This window comes from Euwallacea fornicatus, chromosome 28 (assembly GCF_040115645.1).
Source record: "Euwallacea fornicatus isolate EFF26 chromosome 28, ASM4011564v1, whole genome shotgun sequence".
Taxonomy (NCBI): Eukaryota; Metazoa; Arthropoda; class Insecta; order Coleoptera; family Curculionidae; genus Euwallacea; species Euwallacea fornicatus.
The window spans coordinates 1,078,929-1,098,752 of record NC_089568.1 but is presented as its reverse complement, the minus strand read 5'-3'; the positions used below and the strand labels follow the sequence as shown (position 1 = coordinate 1,098,752).

The 19,824-nt window shown below is 32.5% G+C and overlaps 1 protein-coding gene and 2 long non-coding RNA genes across 3 annotated transcripts; 1 reads left to right on the top strand and 2 right to left on the bottom strand.

Moving 5' to 3' along the window:
* Positions 1-221: 221 nt before the first annotated feature.
* Positions 222-2,602, top strand: LOC136347371 (uncharacterized). Its single transcript, XR_010733485.1, has 3 exons — positions 222-877; positions 2,323-2,474; positions 2,531-2,602. It is a non-coding gene; the product is annotated as an uncharacterized lncRNA (long non-coding RNA).
* A 1,413-nt stretch (positions 2,603-4,015) lies between these two features.
* LOC136347364 (zinc finger CCHC domain-containing protein 24-like) lies at positions 4,016-15,921 on the bottom strand. The gene is made up of 6 exons (XM_066297285.1): positions 15,795-15,921; positions 15,437-15,518; positions 7,951-8,170; positions 7,600-7,863; positions 4,963-5,127; positions 4,016-4,908 (listed from the first exon to the last, which is right to left on the bottom strand). Exons 3-6 carry the CDS (start codon positions 8,131-8,133, stop codon positions 4,795-4,797), a joined length of 726 nt encoding a protein of 241 aa, XP_066153382.1. The 5' UTR covers positions 8,134-8,170; positions 15,437-15,518; positions 15,795-15,921; the 3' UTR covers positions 4,016-4,794.
* Positions 15,922-17,768: 1,847 nt separating this feature from the next.
* LOC136347370 (uncharacterized) lies at positions 17,769-19,050 on the bottom strand. The gene is made up of 2 exons (XR_010733484.1): positions 18,821-19,050; positions 17,769-18,145 (listed from the first exon to the last, which is right to left on the bottom strand). It is a non-coding gene; the product is annotated as an uncharacterized lncRNA (long non-coding RNA).
* Positions 19,051-19,824: the final 774 nt, after the last annotated feature.

Genomic DNA, 19,824 nt, shown 5'->3' with positions numbered 1-19,824 from the left:
TTCGAAAAGTCCGTAGTCGCGTTGATACTGGTGTTCAGTAATAAAACCCTTTCGTTGCAAAGTGTCGACATAAGGCTTATTGATATCATACAAACGTAGCGATTTATTTTAGCTAGACGAGCATATTAATAACAAAGGAATAAAGGGAGTTTTAAAACAGTAGGTGAATCATGGACAGTAGATTTAAATAAAGAGAGTATAAGTTTTGGAATTTACTTTTGATTCCAGAAGAGATTGAAATTTGTGATAAATTCTAGATAATTTTAGTCCAACATGCATTAACGCCATTAATTATCTTGCATCATGCAATCTGGATAAGAATTCTTCGTCCAAAACTGTATGCATGCACTACCTTATAATTTATCGATCATTTTCATTGTATCTACTATGTATGAGTAAATACATATCGAAATTAAAAAAGTAATGTAAAATATGAAGAGAATATTATTTTATAAATGATGTAAGACGTTATTATTAAATATAGTAGATTAATACATTATTTTTCTGAAAAGTCTGAGTTATGTTGGAAAATTTCTTGATTTTTGCAACATGGCTCTTTTATAATTTATTTCAAATTTGAGTTATTAAATTATATTATCTCCTTATAAATTAGTCACTCTCAACACGAGGTTTTCGGGCTCCATATGTAAAGATTCTACCTTTTTAAGGCTCCCTTTATCATTTTTGCCTATCTACTGGATTAGTTAAAAGATATAACTATGTACATGATAATATCAATATTTATTACTGAGAATTTCAGGTTCAGATGTTCATTGTTTTTCAGAGAGTAAGGTGGTCAAATTCCTAATTTTTCGGGTGTGATTTTTACAACGGGTTAAAGAGATTTCGAGAAATTGATTATTTTAATATGCTTAAAGTAAGTACAAACTGATTAAAACGATTATTCTATCTGATTTTCTAATCAAATAAAAAAAACTAATAGTTTTTTTTATTGAAACGGGCGACTACAACGGTTTCATTTCGTAACTATTTATAAAACGAAATGCATCGTTTATTAGCTCAGTTAATTAATGAAACTCGGTGATATTCTTTATAGTCACAAATTAGCGCCAATAATTTAAGAAACCAGTTTTCGTACTTTTTCAGTTTTATAGTAATTTTTAAAGTATCATTAGACCACTTCCGATATAAATTGAATGCCAAGAAATGAAGGAAGACTTCTAATTTTCATTTAAATATCGAGTATATTATATTCCTTTGTGTTTCAATACTCGCAACATGCGATCAGGTCTTTAAACCAAGTCGTCAATCGTTAATTTCCATTCTAAACCCTGAAGAATATGTCTTTGAAATTTTGACAAAATGACAATTTTTTTTATCCACCCCGGTGATCTAACGAACTTTACTTCCTAACTTGTTATAAAATTAAATGAATTAATTTATTAGCTCAGTTAACAAATCGGATTATTAACAGTGATTGCTTACAGTACTTCTACAGATACGTGGCATTTCTAAGCTAGTTACGTGCATATACATATCTGATTACAAAAGTAAACAGGGTGTTTGAAAGAGAGTGTAAAGTATTTTGTAGTATAGACCAAAATAAACAAAAAGCCTTAGTAAACAAAGTCCATAACTTAATGGCTTCAAATGCATGGAAAAATTGTTTGTGACATTTGTTGGAAACTATTTATTATTTATTTATTATGTACAAATAAATAAAAGTTATTTTTTCGTTGACCTCCTTTTTGATTTTTCTAAAATTTGCATTTTCTTATCATAATGTAAACATTAAGTACTTGACTGGTGTCAGTGCATAAGTTTTCGTTTGCTAACTAACTAACCAACATGCATTTTTGTCTTTAAGTCAAAGACAACAAATGTTGTGCCAACGTGATGGTGCTCCAGTTCATTTTTCGATTGCCTTTAGAAAGCGTTTATACCAAACTTTTCCACGTAGATGAGTAGGAAAGGGCGTACCTGTTTATGGCCTGCAAAATCGCCCGATTTAAATCCTCTAAATTTGTTGTTTCTTGGATATTTTAAAGTATTAGTGTATGATACTCCTATAAATAGCCACAAGGAGTGGCAGCTACGAATTAATCGAAAATGCCAACAAATCCGCGTCAATAGGGAATTTTAGAATACATTTTTTACTTGTTTGTACATAATAATACATAATTGCAAATAAAAGTTTCAAAAAAGAATAACCTTTTATCTCTGATACCTTTGCTTTGCGAATCCATGTTTACTAAACCTTTTTTGTTTATTTTGGTCCAGTCTTGCCTTTTTAAATATTTTTCGCGCTTTCTTAGGACACTGTATTTTTGTTTTCATTAAATTTTTTGCCTTTATGATAAGAAAGGGAAAGGAAAAACTCCTTACCAAGGACCCCTACTTCGGCGAATATACATGTTCCATAATGCAATAGATCCTGGAAGTCTGGTAAATCCTGAGCCGATATGGGACAAAAATGCCAAACTTGCGAATTTAATGTATGTCCCCATACATAGGTAAATTACAGAAGCTTCAGGCATTAATATTGCACAAATCCATAATTTTTATAGAGACCCTTAGAGAAACGTAACGAACTGGACTATTCAAACCCAAGCAAACCTCATGTAAGCAATTTGCGTGAAAAGTGTAAGGCACTCGATCACCTTTGCAATTCCTTTAATTAATTTGTGAGTATGCGAACTTGTGACGAAAAATAAATGAATTTTAAATTATGCGTATGTATTCATATTGCTATTTTTATCATTTTATTTCCCATATTTATTGCACGAAGCTAAAAATTATAAAACGAACAAATATTAAGTTGGGAAACATAATCATTTCTCTTCTTAAAATTCATGCCTATTTACCGAATAAAAAATAACATTTACAATATTTAAATTATAGTTAAAAAAAAACATTAGCCAGAACTATTTAACGATGTAATAGTGTGCATGTTTAGTCATAGGCAAAAGTAAACAAGCAATTTTGCTCAACATTTCCCAAAATATCTCGGATATTTAAACATTTACTATATTTTACCCAACTTAAAATTCTTTCTCAGTTAGCAGTAAACCAGAAATCGAAGTAAAGCATCTAATAACTGCTTAAATAATGTTGGATTCCCATTGGATCTTCGCAATTCCTCTAAGTTGCAAAATGATAACTATAAAACAGTTTTAATTAATGGTGACTTGGTATCTCAGCACCCAAGGGAGACATTCCAATTCGGTTTTTGTAAAAACTAACTATCCTAGTTTGTAATTGAATTTTATAAATTTTATATGGGAATTTCTTCTTTAAATCTCACGTGGAGCGTCAATTACTTTGTAGGAGAACTCGTCTCAAAATTCCTTTACCTCAAGGGTTAAATGAATATTTGAACATTCAAATAATACAGGATTTTTAACATCAATAATAAGAATACATATTTAAAGATAGAAATAAAATTACACGAGAAAAATGCGACTAAAGGATCCACACAATAGCGGTTGGTTTCCCAAACTGTGGGGTATCCCACGCGTGATACTGCGAAGTACTCACCGTTAAGCACCAGATGGCAGTCGAATCTGTAATTATATGAATGTATAGCGCGTCAGTACTCCAACGTTTTAGTGTTTGCTCGTTTTAACGTTGCGTGCGTTATTTAGTGGATCAGATATTCCTATTTTATTGATCTTCACTAATTCGCATAATTGGTCGAAAAACTTGATGATCGATAGTATTGGATGAATTTGAATTACATATAAATCAGCTTTCTTAAAAATAGATTTACCTAGGCCGGATAATACATGTAAGTGCGCTTAGCAGAGCAGGCGGGATCTGAAAAGAGCCAGCTACAAAGGAAATTGGCCAATGTATAATAAAATGTATTTAATTTCCAAATGGCCAACATACCTAAGAATATCGAAGGTACAAAGGGAAAAAAATTAAACCTGTCAATGAAGCACAAATACAAAATTTCGAAAATATGGCTCAACTCGTAATGTAGGAAATTCAACATTGAATAAAGCAACAGGTAATAATAACTACAAAAGAACAATGAACATAAAAACGTAGATAAAATAAAGAAAACGTTTACTATACTTGCACATAACAGTTTAAACATATAACTTATATTCTTTCAATTACATACTTGTTTAACATCAAAAATGTATATACAGAGAGATTAAAGTATGCAGCATGTGGATATCAGATATCAAATTAGATATATTTAATCTGCAGCGAATATTAATGATCATCACATATCACAACCAATAAAAAAAAAATACTATTCCAGAGGCACATTTCTATCCCGTCGGACAAATAAGTAGATAAAATACCATTATAACTATAGATACTGCAGTTGTATTAACCCAATGGAATCAAACTGTGCCAATTTTTATTTCTCTCATTAGTTTCACTCAATAGAGAATAAACTCCTCAAAACGCCCATAAGGCCAATAATATTGAGCATTTACCATCAACAGTACGGGGGTGTATTCTTACTTATTGTATTCTCCAATGCTGCTCTGAAGAAAATTAGGTCTTTTTAATTTATTCTATTCTTTGGAAAAATAGGGACCTATCTAAACGGAGGTTCATCTTTCTTTTTGTACTTCAAGGATATTAGTAATTATTATTTGGAGAAAATAATTCAAGATTATTTTGAAACATTAACAAATCGTTAAACGATAGTGAGCACAGATACGTAAGTATAAGTACAAATCGCAAAACAATAGACTCTATACGAAAAAAACAAAATACTGATTCATAGTATAGCAAATATTAAAAAAATATAAAAATAATAAAAAATAAATGAAAATTCGTGGTTGTGTAAATAATACGTCGAAAGGGACGCTATTGTACTCTTCTGCAGTAATATCCAAGTTCCTTGCATTTTTGGCACAAATGTTGAGGATGGACCTTGGACTGGTCAGAAACGTCTAGGCCATCAGGTTTTTCCAGCGGTCTCTGCAAATTTGTACTTTAAAGTTTCACTCACAAGTTCCAGGGATTAATAAATGCCTGCTTATGAGGAAAAACGTTGATATGGCACTTGATGCATTCCTGGCCCATGTTTGACCAGGAGTTTCCAGACATCCACTTTCGTTTGCATTTAGGACACTTGTATTCACCAAAGCATCGTTTTCGGCCTTGGTAGGGGGTTTTCCCTTCGCCTTTAGGACGAGCCTAAATTAAAAAAAAAATTACTTATTTTTTAATTATTGTCAAGGATATGTTTTGGAAATATGCAATGGCTATTAATGAATGAATCGCTTTCTACAAAAATATCAGTGCGATTTATTTACACGGTAGCACTAAAAAATGTTTCATAACTTATATTTTTCATATATTACGGTGACAAGTACACCCTGTATAGGTTTTAGCTCATAGAAAGGTAGAAAAATGAAATCCCGACAGTATTTGTACACAGTAATTACTGTGTATAAATTTTTTTTTAACTATTAAAACATATACACGTCAAAAAGTCGCTAAGTCCCTGGGGTACCTACCGGTAAGATAACGAATTCTCAAGTGTCGAAAATATAAAAATAAAATTTGAGGCACATTTTTACATGCTAAAACTGAAACTATGTAAAGCCAAAAAGTAAAATAGATATCAGACACATAAATTATTCAAATAAAAATAAATATTTAAAACTTTGTTTCCATTAAATTGATGTGTTCTGTTTTTTTTTATTAATAAATCTATCTTTGTTCAACCATGGTGATACTTCTTTTATATTTATCGTCCCATAACAACCCATTATCGGCCATTAGTACATAGTAATGGCCCATACATATAAAGACGATATTAAGGCAAGCAATAATAATTCAAAATTTGCTGAAGTAATCGGAGTTTTATCTCGAGCTGATATAGTCGTTATCAAGTTTGGTACCCAATGATAAAATATGTATTGTTTATGAGCAAATGTGCAATGCTAAAGCAATAAGGAGATTTTTACATTAAAACATCACACATATTTCAATGCTTATCTTCAGCAGGAGCGAAACCATTGTGCAAGTCTTAAGGTATTGATTATGTTCATGGGTTTTATAACTGTGAACAGAGGAGCAAATATCAATTTGCCAGTGCTACGCAAAATACATGTTTATAACACAAGGAGATGAACGTAGAGGTTCTATAAATTGCCGTTGGACGTGGCAATAAAAGATTTTAACTACGAAAATGAAATCTGCAATTCGGCAATTAGGTCGGTTAGCTTTGCTGCTCTAGCAGTTTTAAAAATATAGAAATTTTTAATTCCCATAGATTCGTTCTTGCAATTCTTCCTCATTGAAGTTTTAATAAACGGGAATTAGCGGATGTTATAATAAAAATAGAAAAACTCGGCCCTATTAAAAGCTGCAGTTCCTTTAGATTATTGAGCTTTTAAGTAGAATTTAATTAAAAATTTATTGTTTTCAAATGATGTATATCTTTTAATATTCGGTTTAATATAGTCATAATATTCATATTTTTATTATATTCGAATTATATATAATTTAAACTTTAAGACCCTGTAGTTCCTTAATAAAGCACGTCTCGAATGTATGTTATATATCCAACTAAAATTATTTTTATGCGTAGAATACGTGGTTAAAACATTGCTATAAAAACCGAAAACCCTGTATAACTAAAAAATATATATAGGATGTGCCTAGACATCATGTACACACAGAAAGGGCTATCTCTTTAGCTTATTTCATGACTAAAAGTTCATATAAACATAGTTCCGCTAACGTTTTAATACCAATCTATAGGGTGTTCAAATAAAAAAAAAGTGAATACCTTGTTAATACCCTTGTGTTACGAAATCGATTAGATGCATTTGAAATCGTAAGATTTCAGAAATACTTCAGGGGCACTCGAAAGAGTACGGGACCCCAATGAGAAGAAGCGCGGACGCATGCGTGAGGATTGGAGACGCCCACTTTTAACAGTTGTTATAACGAGGTTTTCTTGTTAAAATTATTATTATTATTATTATTATTATTATTATTATTATTATTATTTAGGATCATTCCGCCTTTATTTTTAAAAGGTAGTTTCAAAAAAACTCTTAAAATTTTTGATTATGGAAAAAGAATGACCTAAAATAAATGATTGCTCACTCATGATAGATTTAATTTAAAGATGAAATTTAATTAAATTAAAAGTCTTAAATTAACAAATCTATGGAACTTTCCACTGTAGTTAATTTATATCGCAACCTCTTACGGGTTATTTACAATTCTTAGATCAGTCTTTAGTAACGTGTAGAATAAATCTAGAACTGCTTATTTAGTCAACCATAATTATTTAAAAATAATAAACTTTCTGTCATCGTTTGGAAATATTTAGATGGGCTTAAACGACTTAAAATATGGCTTAAATCGTCAACAGGTCGAAGTAGGTATGGAAAATTCTTCAAGAGTATCAAATTACCCTAATTTGGTGGTTTAGGGCGTATTATACTCGAAATTTATGACTATAGAGGATAGAACCAGTGCTTAGCCATAATACAAACATATTTTTGACCGGCTTAAAATAATATATAATCACACAAATGTCAATGGAAAGTACCCAAGTTCGAACTTGCTCTATGCGCAAGATAAACAAATTAATAATAAACTGTTAATTTTATGCTCATTGTGTCTGAAACGGGGGTATTTGCTTACCTGAGGACAGTCCTTTATGTAGTGCCCCTTCTGAAAGCACAAGTGGCACAAATAGGATGGAGGCGGTCGTTTCAAAGGTCTTCGGTCTAAAGCTAAGTCAGCTAATTGCTCGGTAATGTCTCCTAAAGGGTCGTTCGAATATGGATTGCTTAGGTTGCTAAGATTATTCAAAGTACTGAGGCTAGCTAGATTAGTATACAAGTTGTAGTATTGTGTCTGGCCCGGGGAGAAGGCGGAACTCCAGGGAGGACTCAGGAGTTTTGGCTACAGAAAGGAAGAAAATCAAACATTTTTAGAGGATATACTTCTACGTTTCATTTTTATTTAGATACTCTTAATATGTACTCTCACCTGATATGGTTCAGCATTTGTGTACTGGAACCAGCTGCTGTTGGTCGTGGGGTAGGATGGAGTAAACAATGAGTTTGTTGAACCGGAGCTGCCGTATTCTTGGTGCCTTGTGTGTCTGTTGAGATTTGAGAAAGGGGAACCGAGTTGGGAGGGTTGATTGAAGAGTGTGGCTGTGGGAGACATTGCGTCGATATCTACGTCGAAAAAATCACCAAACAACCTAATTGAGAGAACATGTGAATGTGAGCCGGTTCTTCAGTATCGGGGTGGCAAGCGATAGCTCACAGTTAATAACTCACTAGCTGTTTAAGTGCATTTTAAACTAAGCTTAGCCAACAGTTACGCGCAGGAACAGCTACTCTTGACTGTTAAGTACCTCACATGCAGTATAACAGATTATTAAACAATCGACCCTCAGGCAATTTCATTTAATTATTCTTTTTCAAGTATGAAGTTTTTTACCTAAAGTGTGAAGCCGCGCAATTTATTATTAGTTATGGTAAGCATACTTGGGAAAACAATCAGAATAAAAGTTTGTCCAATAATAGTATAACTGTATGCCTATAAATAAATATATTTTTTTAATTCAAAAGTAACGTTAAATAGGATAAAAATACTATTTTTTGATGTCTGTTTAATTTGTTAAATGCTGGTCACCTCGCCGGTACCATAAAATGGGTGATTTTAAAAAATCAAAACATGGATCAAGTGACACCTCGAAATGAAGATTTTTCAAAACTACTTTCAATGGCGGATTGAGATTCAAAATCTCTCCATTAGTTTTTGAGAAAAACAGTTATATATTTGGCAAAAAAATGCAATACGAACTCTGTTGAATAGTTCGTAAACAGTGCTTTTTGATAGCAAATTATTCTGTTTTCAATTTTGTGCCCAGTCTTTGGTTTAAATAAAATATATAAAAATATTAATGAAAATAACTAAAGACTGTTTGTGGGTACAAAATTGAAAACAAACCAATGTTCTATCGATAAACAAATGTTTTTATTGTTTATGTACTATTTATTATTTGAGTTTATATTGCATTTTTTACCAAATGTATACCTATTTTTATCAAAAATTAATTGATTGATTTAGAATTGCAATACACCATTGAATGTAGTCTTGAACTCATTTTTGAATTTTAAAATAATGGCCATTTTGTTCATTCAATGCTGATTTTCAATTAAAAAAAAAAGTAAAAAGTTAACCAGGGGAGGGTGGGGTGATAATTCAGAGCTGTATAAATACGGTAAATATAATAAGGGGCGTAAGTAGAATGTTACTAAAATCTGGATGAGATTTGGAAACAGAGCCGGTGAGGTATGACCCGAACGAACCACACAAATTTGACTTACGGAGTACTTTATTTATAACCATATCAATTTAGGAAATTGATGCGGTCATCATATTAGTGTTAAAGATTAAATGGTGGTAAGATAAAATAAGATCACCATTTGCTGGGTCTAGTTATTACCATACGGCTGGTAATTTCAACATTTAAAAATTAGAAGATTAACTTTTATAATCTAGAAAAAGTGGAATTGGTATGAGCACGATATTGGCTATAAACAAAACAATAAATTAAAACTATAATCTAAAATCTAGTTGAATAAAGATATTAATATAAATTCACCTTTTCAGTTTTAATGGTATTGTTGGAGGAATGTCAATGTAAATCTCCTGCATGTTAGCGAATTAGGCGTTAAGCTGAAAGACAATACAGTTTACAAACATATAAACCGTGCAAAAAAAATATACAGAGTGTCCCTGAAATGACTGTACAACGCTTGACCAAAATTAAAACGTTACGAGCTTTTTTAATTGCAAAGTATCGTAAATAAACCTTTTGTAGTTGTATGTCTGGCGAGAATTTTACAAGAGGAAAAAAGGTTCAAAATAAAAAATAAAGTCAGCTGTTAACAAAGAAAAAATCGTAAAGGTGCTAACAAAAATACAAACTTTTATTTACGAACCACGTGCCATTTTTAATATTTCCACGCATTGAAAAAAGCTCCCGCTTTCGTCACAACACGTTAATTTATGTGGTAACTCTTGATTCCAAAATTAATGAAAATCGATAAAAACTGTTAGCAATTATTTTGAAATAAACATATTAATTTGAGAGCTTTCGTGTCCTGTAGCAGCAAAATTAAGCAACCTTGGATATATGTAGGTAAGTTAATCTAAAATACCTTATTTTTTCTGAAGTTTTGTATAGTTATTTCGGGGACATCCTGTATAATACATACAAACCGTGAAAGATACTACAAAACTTGACACGCAAAATAAAAAATATAATAGTGCATACAAAAATTCGTGGGTGTCGGTATTTCCTGACCTAGATTCATATTAAAGATTGAAAGTCAATTGTGGGATTCACAGAAACTTAATTATCCTAATATGTACCACTTTCCAAATATGTAACAGAAACCAATCTAATTAGATCTCTTGCATGTTGCTGTAAGTGTTAAATAAATATTTCCATGTTCAACTGAGGCTATCATAATGTCAATTTTTAGATTACTCTAACCTGAACCTATAATATTGGCCATTAGAACCAAAAATTTCTGAATTTAACCCGAGATGACTTAATTATTCGATGTGTTGATCCCCTGTACCCTCATCTAGGGGATATTGCTGCTACATTAAATTCTGTAGTTTCTGACATATTTACATAGCAACAATTCTTGACTTTTAATTTACAGAGTTTTATCACAAATCATTGGATCAAACAAGGGGTAAACAGGAAAAACAAATTGTTATGGTAATTGTGTTGGGGCTCTTGTATTCCAACATACGTTTCAAGCTCGGAAATTAGTGTTTTGCAGAGCTAGATTTCCGACATTTCAACGTCACATCAGTTAGATAAAATAACATTTCCTAACGAGGTTTTTTGTTGTTTGTTGTAAATAATAAAAAACGAGATAAAATCTGCAGAATTGTGTGTTTAAGTACCACAACATTTGTTGTAAAACATTTCATCTAAATATATATTTTTTAGTATTGTCAGACTTATAGTGAGTGTTCAGTTTCAGTATAATTTTTCTAACTAAATATAACCTTTGGCTGATCGAGAGCGGAATATTGTCGTAAGTGTTCGGTAAAGCTATTTTCCGATCCCTGTTACTTTTTATCAAACCCTTTAACTTATTTAATGAATCGACGAAAATGTTTACGCACGGCCAGTTTTTCCCGGTAAAAATGTTGAAAATTGGCATAAGTTAATCGTCAGTTGCCGAAAGAATAGCATATGTTTGTCATAGGAAGTATACAGAGTGTTTCATTGAAAGTAACGCAAGTCATAATCTTCGAAATCAAAATTAAAATTTAAAAAAGTTTCACACAAACATTGCTTAGCAAGAAAAGAAGTATTTAATGCATACAAGCAAATTTTAACTCAAGGTTATTAAAAGGACATTTTAAAGCCAACTCTTTTTTATGGAACATCCATTTTTTGATAAACTTGCAAAAAACACAAAAATAAGATATTTTTTGGTGGAAAAGTTTTTTTCTAAAATTTCTACTTTTCCAGATATGAACAAAAATTAAAGTGGCACATTTCAAGTAGAACATAAATTAAATTTGGAAAAAAACTTTATTAATGGAAAATAAAAATTCACAAATTTTAATAATTAAGTCAAAGCCACAGAAAAAATGATTTTTAAACATTTATCAATCTAACATATGCGCAAAAGTTGACCGCGTGGTTTTTTCACTTATCTCCACGTTACTACCTTCAAGAAATTTCTTGATTATTTGATAAAATGTTCGATAACTAGGTGCTCTTTCTTCAGGGAATCTTTACACGTAAATACTGTAAACTCCAGTGCCATTTTGGCTACTTTCTCTATAAGATAACACCATTTGAATCTTATTTCTTTTAAAAAATTTCTGCATTTTGCACTTTAAAATTAACAACTTTAGTTGGAAAACTACAAATTAGTTTCGTCTTGTAGGTTCCTTAACATTTAAAGGTAAATTGTATAATAAAAAAAAATACGAATACATTCTAGAGAAAACATATTTTTTGGTTCGACTGATAAATGTTTAAAAATAATTTTTACTACGATTTTCGCTTAATTTTTAACATCTGTGAATTTTAATTTTCGATTAATAAAGTTTTTTTCCTAATTTAAGTCATATATTATTTTAAACGTGCCACTTAAATTTTTTTTGATATCCGGAATTCGAAAAATTTTAGAAAAGCAAAACGTTTGCAATGAAAAATACTTAATTTTTGAGCTTTTTGCAAATTTACCAAAAAATTGGTGTTGCGTTTGAAAGACAGAGTTGAAATGTCTTTAAATGACCTTGAATCAATATTTGCTTATGTGCTTTGGATGTTCCATTTCGCACAAGCTATGCTTGAAACTTGTTTTGATTTGCAATTTGGTTTCGGCGATAATCACTTGTGTCACTTTAAATGAAACGCCCTGTGTATAATGTTCTAGGCCTCTGGCGTAGCCACGGCTGCGTCTCGACTAAAAATTTATATAATTGGCCGAAAACATGTTGCTTTTCCTATTAAATACATAATATACCAATATATGTACTATTTTTGCCTTATGATATAAGAATTTTCTAATCAGTTACTAATTAGTAAAAGCGTCTGGCACTCCAATAAATTTTTTTGTCCCATAATTATTTCCTTGGTCTGGATTTGCCTGTCATTCATTTTTCAAAGCACTAAAATAGACATTTTTGAAAATTCCTTATTCGTCTTAAATTCGAAGTCACTAACTTCACCGTAAGTCATAAAGAATTACCGAAACGTAAGATCGTAATTTATCTAACAACACACTTAACGGATTTTAAATTTTGTTTAGCAGAATGCACATCTTTCCAGACCATAAAACCTCTGTTTGTCCATCGGGACCAACGAGATATCTCTATATCATACAGGTAAAAGCTTAAAGTTATTAACGTTCGCCATTGATCTCATCAATACTTTAGTCAGAAATACTGGAAGACACCATTCAAATCCCATATGTTGATGGTTGAAAATGACGAGATCCAACATGCGAATTCATGATAAATTTCAATTTGTTTATAGGATATGAGCAAACATGTGCGTTATTGTAATGAACTATTCATAAATGTAAGTATAATGGACATTTATAATCCTATTAATTTGAATAAATTGTTTTGGTCTTCCGCAGATCGCATCGAAAAGTCTAATAATATTTTCGCAGGGAAACACGGGCGATATGTGAATTGAAGACTGAGTTTCTCCACTTTTGTATGGTGTCATGGAAGAAATATTTCCATGTAAATTTCAGGTGGTTTTTGAGTCTTGGAAGTAATTCTTAAAACTAAAAAAAAAAACGAAAATTTAAGAAATTATTTCCATCAAAACATCTAGGAAACTATTTATTATTATTATTATAATTTTTTTTTCATCTTTTTCGTTTAGTGAGCTTTCAAAGGTTGCGCTCAAAGTCTCTATACAGGGTGTCCTCGAATTACGTGGCCAAAATAATACCGCAGATTGTTTGAGTGAAAATAAGTCGATTTAACTAAACTTCCCTCAGTCCAAAAGTTGATAATTATGGAGCTACAGGGTGTTAAAGTTGAAAAAAAAAATCACATTTTCTTTAATATCTTTCGATTTCTTTGAGTTAATTTCACGAAATTTCATATTTGAGGGTGTTTTAGGATACGAAATTCAAATTTATTAACGATTTAGTTGTTTCTTCTAGGGGGCGCCACAAGCGACCATTAGGACACATTTAAATATCTGTAACTTTTTCGTGCCACGGTGTATATTATTTTGGTATTTAAAAACCTTTTTCCCTACCTTTTATACTTAGAAAAGGTATACTTTATTGACGTCGCTAGAAGCAACGGTTTTGGAGAAAAATGCATCTAAGCCTGATGATGCATGCAAATTACCTTAAAATTATTTTCCGTTAAAAAAAATTAAGTTTTTCAAAAATAATTATTAGTAAAGGTATAACAATAAGTTTTCAAAATCAGATATTATTAAATAGAAAACAAAAATAATAATTAACAAAGAAACAACAACAAGCGAGAATAACACTTACTAATTAATTAAATTAACTTATGTAAATTACAGGAACAAGAAGCGAAACTGACAAGAAAAACTGAGGGCTAAATAAAAAAACTGACATTTGAGAAACAAATTCAAGTGTTAAAATGTCAATTAAAAACATAGCCAACTGAGTTATTTACTTAAAAGCGCCAACGCAAATATGCAGCGCATTAGAATTATGCGTTTTTCTCCAAAACCGTTGCTTCTAGCGACGTCAATAAAGTATACCTTTTCTAAGTATAAAAGGTAGGGAAAAAGGTTTTTAAATACCAAAATAATATACACCGTGGCACGAAAAAGTTACAGATATTTAAATGTGTCCTAATGGTCGCTTGTGGCGCCCCCTAGAAGAAACAACTAAATCGTTAATAAATTTGAATTTCGTATCCTAAAACACCCTCAAATATGAAATTTCGTGAAATTAACTCAAAGAAATCGAAAGATATTAAAGAAAATGTGATTTTTTTTTTCAACTTTAACACCCTGTAGCTCCATAATTATCAACTTTTGGACTGAGGGAAGTTTAGTTAAATCGACTTATTTTCACTCAAACAATCTGCGGTATTATTTTGGCCACGTAATTCGAGGACACCCTGTATAGCGCAACCCTTCCAGAGCTTTTTCCTTAATATTACCGGCCCCGCATCTCTTACGACTTCCGAGATTCTCATGCAGTACGTTCGCATAATGGACCGGCACGGGACAGAATTTGAACACTTTACAACGCAGTAACAACGAATGAGCAATTTAAGGCATTTCAACCAAAACACACCGGATGTTGTTACTTCGCAGCTTTCGAGTAAAGCCTTCGTTGATTCTCCTTTACATCTGAAATAACGTTTCTCTTCGGGTCTATCCATCTCAGATGGTCGTGTGGACCTAAAAATACCATCCAGAAGCCGAAAAAATATATAATAAACACGGGTACAACTCAGAAACCTATTTGCATCGGTACAGCTCAACGGGAAAAAGTGGCGCACTGTTTAGGAAAAAAATAGGTCAGGAAATACGAGTAAGTGGCATCTCCCAATATTTTAGTGACTGAGAAAGTAATTCGGTGCCAAATATTTAAATAACTCATCGCAGGCATATCCAAGATGTTAACTTTAAAATTAAATACCTTTAGTAAATATAAATGTGAATAAACTAGCCAAACACACTTTAGTTATTGCCAAAAGTATTTTCAAACAATGCTGCTGCACGAAATTTTAAATATAGGAACTAATGTTGCTTTCTTTTACCGGGTTGAGCAATTTAAGTGAGAGCTGGTGCTAAAGCTCGGATACTCTCACAGGCCCAGAAACAACTTGGACACGACGGTGTGGGTGTTGAATTTTTGTTGGTCTTAAATGTAAATTAGAACGTGCAAAAATTAACGAACACTCGAAAAAATTTTAGGCTCGTTAAGAAAGTTAAACAAAACTGGAAACTTACCCGGCAATCCAGAATTAGAAAATCCGCGCGAACAGCGTGAAAAAATCGTTCACATTTGATTGTGTCTAGTGCGCTTCAATACCTGCCGGTTGAAACAAGATTTATCTCAAGAACTGTGGGAGGAATTGGATAAGTTATCCAGAATTTTAGGCACATTTCATGCGCAACCTTTCGGCGAAAGCCGTAAAATATTGGACAACAAATCCAATTATCCTTCTGATTTCATCACAACTTAAAACCGGCGTCAAACACTTGACCCGAAAAAAAGATGCTAAAGTAGTACCAAGTTAAAGATTCACTTTTACGTGATGTGTAAAGGTGTCACATGTGCAAACAAGGAAAAGCTGAAAAAACGTACCGTCGAAGCCTTGATTGACTGAGCGCGTAACTAATCAAGGGTGCAATGAGTACTATCCGGTACGCCGGTCAATTTCGGGATCTCTGGATCGACACACACACACACACACACACACATATACACATACACATACACACACACTAGCTGTGACGTCACCAGAAGAGGTGGGGATCAGTGAGTTTGCTATGGCTTAAAATAAGTCAAGGAACTACCGCCGGGATATTGTGTAAACACGTGAGAATTAGTTCGGATTTGATCAATGCGTACCGCGACCTGACCAGATTGCCTTTGCTGAAATATAGATGGTACTTAATTAGAGATATTTAGAGTTGCTGGGAGAGACAGGACTTAAGAAATTTTCAATGATAATTGGGTTTAACGGCAGATATGATATACATACATGTATTGTACTATTTGTTTAAAAATGTTGACTTAAGTCCGGTTTTCAGTATCTTGCAAACACTGCATGTGAAGTAACTTACAGTTAAGGGTTCGTCAGGCGAAGTGCCTAAAACTGCAGTAAACATTATTTGAACGATTACGGTAAGGATGTCGTAATGAGACACGTAATAAATAAGGACATTACACACTATACAGTGGAATTCTGCCTTAGTGTCCGGTTTTCTAGTAGGGATAACTGTAACTGGTCAGAAAATACTCTATGTTACCCCGATCATACTAACCCTGAAAACATTTTCTGGAGTCGTAAAAACTACCGTTTCTCTATACTATGGATTTAAGCCCCAGTTTTGCTTCCACAATTCCGTTTAACACCTAAATATGTACAGTAGGTCAAAAAGTATTCATACACCTAGGGGAATTCCATTTATTTGCAATTTTCGTAACTTAAGAACAATTTAAATGATAAACATTTTATATATTCGCACGAATAAGGCATTTTACAGAGATTTATGAGAAATATCATGAGGGAAGTGTCTTTTTGTACAAGGAAAATAAATAAACCTTTCTTTCCGTGGGCCCAAAGAGTATTCCTACACTATGAAAATCAAACTTTTGTGACCTTAAATAACGATGAAATTTAGTCATTAACATTTGGTAGAATACCCCCTAGCATTGATCACAGCTTGTAAACGATGATTCATTGATTCAATTAAATTATAGTTAATATTTTCAGGTATTTTTGGACTTTTTGTCCAAAATAATCTTGCGAAGATGCGCTTTGCTCGAATGTTTTTTCTTATATCTTTCTAGATGTTCCCAGAAGTGCTCAATCGGATCGAGATCAGGCGATTGTGGAGGTGTTTTCAACAAATGAAGTGTATTATACAGTGATCCCTAAGGGTATTCCGATATTTAAGAAATTGATTGTCTGGATTATTTTAAGACGAAAATGTTATAAGCGTAAATGTATGTTTTATAATGGGTCTTTTCCCAGATACAGGGTGTCAAATATTAAGAAAAACAAAATATTTTTCTCTGAATTTTCAAAATGGTTAAGATATTGTTGATTAAGTTGGCCAAGATATTTTATTGAAACTCCGTATACTTTCACAATAATTCAAATAGTACATTTCCCTTCTATGTGAAGAAAATCCTATAACCATAGGCGTGCACGGGCGGTACTATGTTAGATCTATTAGGGGAGTGGGGAGTGTGCCACTGGTATTTTTCAAATTGAATACATTTGTCTCTACTTTATAATATCTATATTAAACTTTTATTATTTAAGCAGTTTTTAAGTTACGAAAATTACAAATAAATGGGATTCTCCTGGGTGTATGAATACTTTTTGGACCTCCTGTATATCCAGAATGTTATAAGGAAAATAACCGGGTTTACACTTTTGCTCAGTAGACTTGGTATAGGTAGGTATACCGCATCGCTGTGCTTATTCATATATTAACTAGGATGGTTCAAGAAAGGGGATGGTGGATGGTCAAACAGGTTAAAGAATATTACAATAATTGGTCTGACTGTGACCGGATCGTGCCCTGACTGATATTATGAATCGTCTTTACGTCTTTACTATTATTAATTTATTTCCTTTTGTATATTTTATTTTAGGTGTTTTATTAACTTAAAAAAAAACGAAAGGAACGAGTAAAAATAACGTTATTAACAACATATTTATAAGTAAATTTTCCTTAATCTTGTTTTAAGAAACTGTTTCTGACACCTAGGACAGGTTCCTCTTTCCTTGACCTTCTTTCCATTATGTATCCATTCATACGAGAGATTATCGGTTATGCAGGCTACACAGTAGGCATGGCCGCAGGATGTAACACAACAGGCCTTGCCTCTAAGACTCTGAAAGCAAATCGCGCATTTGCCCCTTAAACGTCCTTCAGCAACGGATGAGTTCATGATCCCATTGAGCTCCATCAGAAACTCTGTAAAATATGAAATATAGATTTTCTTTTGGCACGAACGTGCGGCAAAGGAGCTTTGCCGTAGGTATTTGCGAGCTGAATATAGTCAAACATATAAGGTGGGACTAGCATTGTCCCCCACACAAAGAGAAGTGGCAAATGTCAGTGTCAAAAAAATATTTGTTGACAATCTCGCAATTGACATTGTCACGTGTGCGGTAAAACTGTTAGTTTTCATCTATGTGGAAACTTTTTTAACGCACTCTAGCATTGAAATGAACTTACAGTAGGTAAATATTAAGGACGATTTTGGTAAGGCTGGAAGTAATATAACATTTAAAATTATACAGAAAGATTTTTGTCCTTTTGTACAAATGTTGCAAAAACTTACAAGGTGAACCCTCTCTCTATTGTCAGCAATCATACAACTTGCACTAAATTATCAGTTTAGGGCCATTGTAGGCACAATATACTACATTATTGCCGCATTCGATTGCTGACCGAAAATCTGTGGGCAAACTGTAAAGGTGCACTTTCCGCACTCGTTAGGTAAGCAACTATCACCATTTGGATAAAAACACTGAAATGGGCCATTTGATGCTCTGGATGACACAGTTACAATCCAACTCAATGTAACTAAGAATTACAGGTACTGAAAAAATGTGGAAACATTGCAGCTATATGGTTAAAACTTACTTGGATTATGTCGCTTTATATTTTTGAAAACATAGGTGTGGATGTATTAACAGGAACAGTAAATAATGGTATATACTCGCATATACATACATATATAGCCTTCAAGTACGTCCGTTTTTATTGTTCATTGAGAATTTAAGGTAAAAAGTGCCATTGTTATTCGCCATACGTGTATTTTAAAAATATGCAGTGGCGCACTCATATTTGAGCTTTTTATTAGTTAAAATTTAGATGAATTCCTACGAGTTTGCTATTAAGTGGCTTTACCGCACGCTCAAAGAAAAAGTTTTGTACAGGTGTGTGTAAAGATTTTATCATGGTGCATTGTTCAGTTAAAAGTGAAGTGTGGTAAACTATCACTTTCTGCCCTGAAAAAGTAAATAATTATAACCAAAATGAGATACCAGTACACAAAAATAATAGTGAAGATTTTTAGAAACTCTTTTCCTTGTCTTGTGTTGTTCGTTTTGCATATCGAATCGTGTAATCGGGATCTGTACTAGTATCTACTGAAAGCTAAATTGATGCGTTTTGAAAAGGAAGCATTTTAGATATCTCGTGATCAGTAGCGCGGGCGTTTTCAATGGGACTTTACTGTTATGGAACTTTGCAAAAAATTTGAGTATTGTCCAAAAAGAGCTTTAATACACTGCTAATTTTACAATGGTGTTCAGTTGATTATAAGACAAATTAAATAATATATAGCTGTTTACTTTCCCTATTCGTCAACTTATTCCAAATAGGAACGAGCTTCCACTGATCCAGGCAGCACGCGATGTTCGAATTGTATTCCAGCTTGATAAGGATGCATGTTTTCTAAAACATATTAAATTGGGATTTCATCAATTTCCTTCTAGCTGCACTCTATAAAATCAATATATCGGTAAACATTAATTTATCGAATAAATATGCACACACCATACAGCCTCGACAACCTATAAAATCAAAGCTAAAATGACGGCGAATAGTCATACCTAGCCTAAGAGATGCATGAATCTACTTTT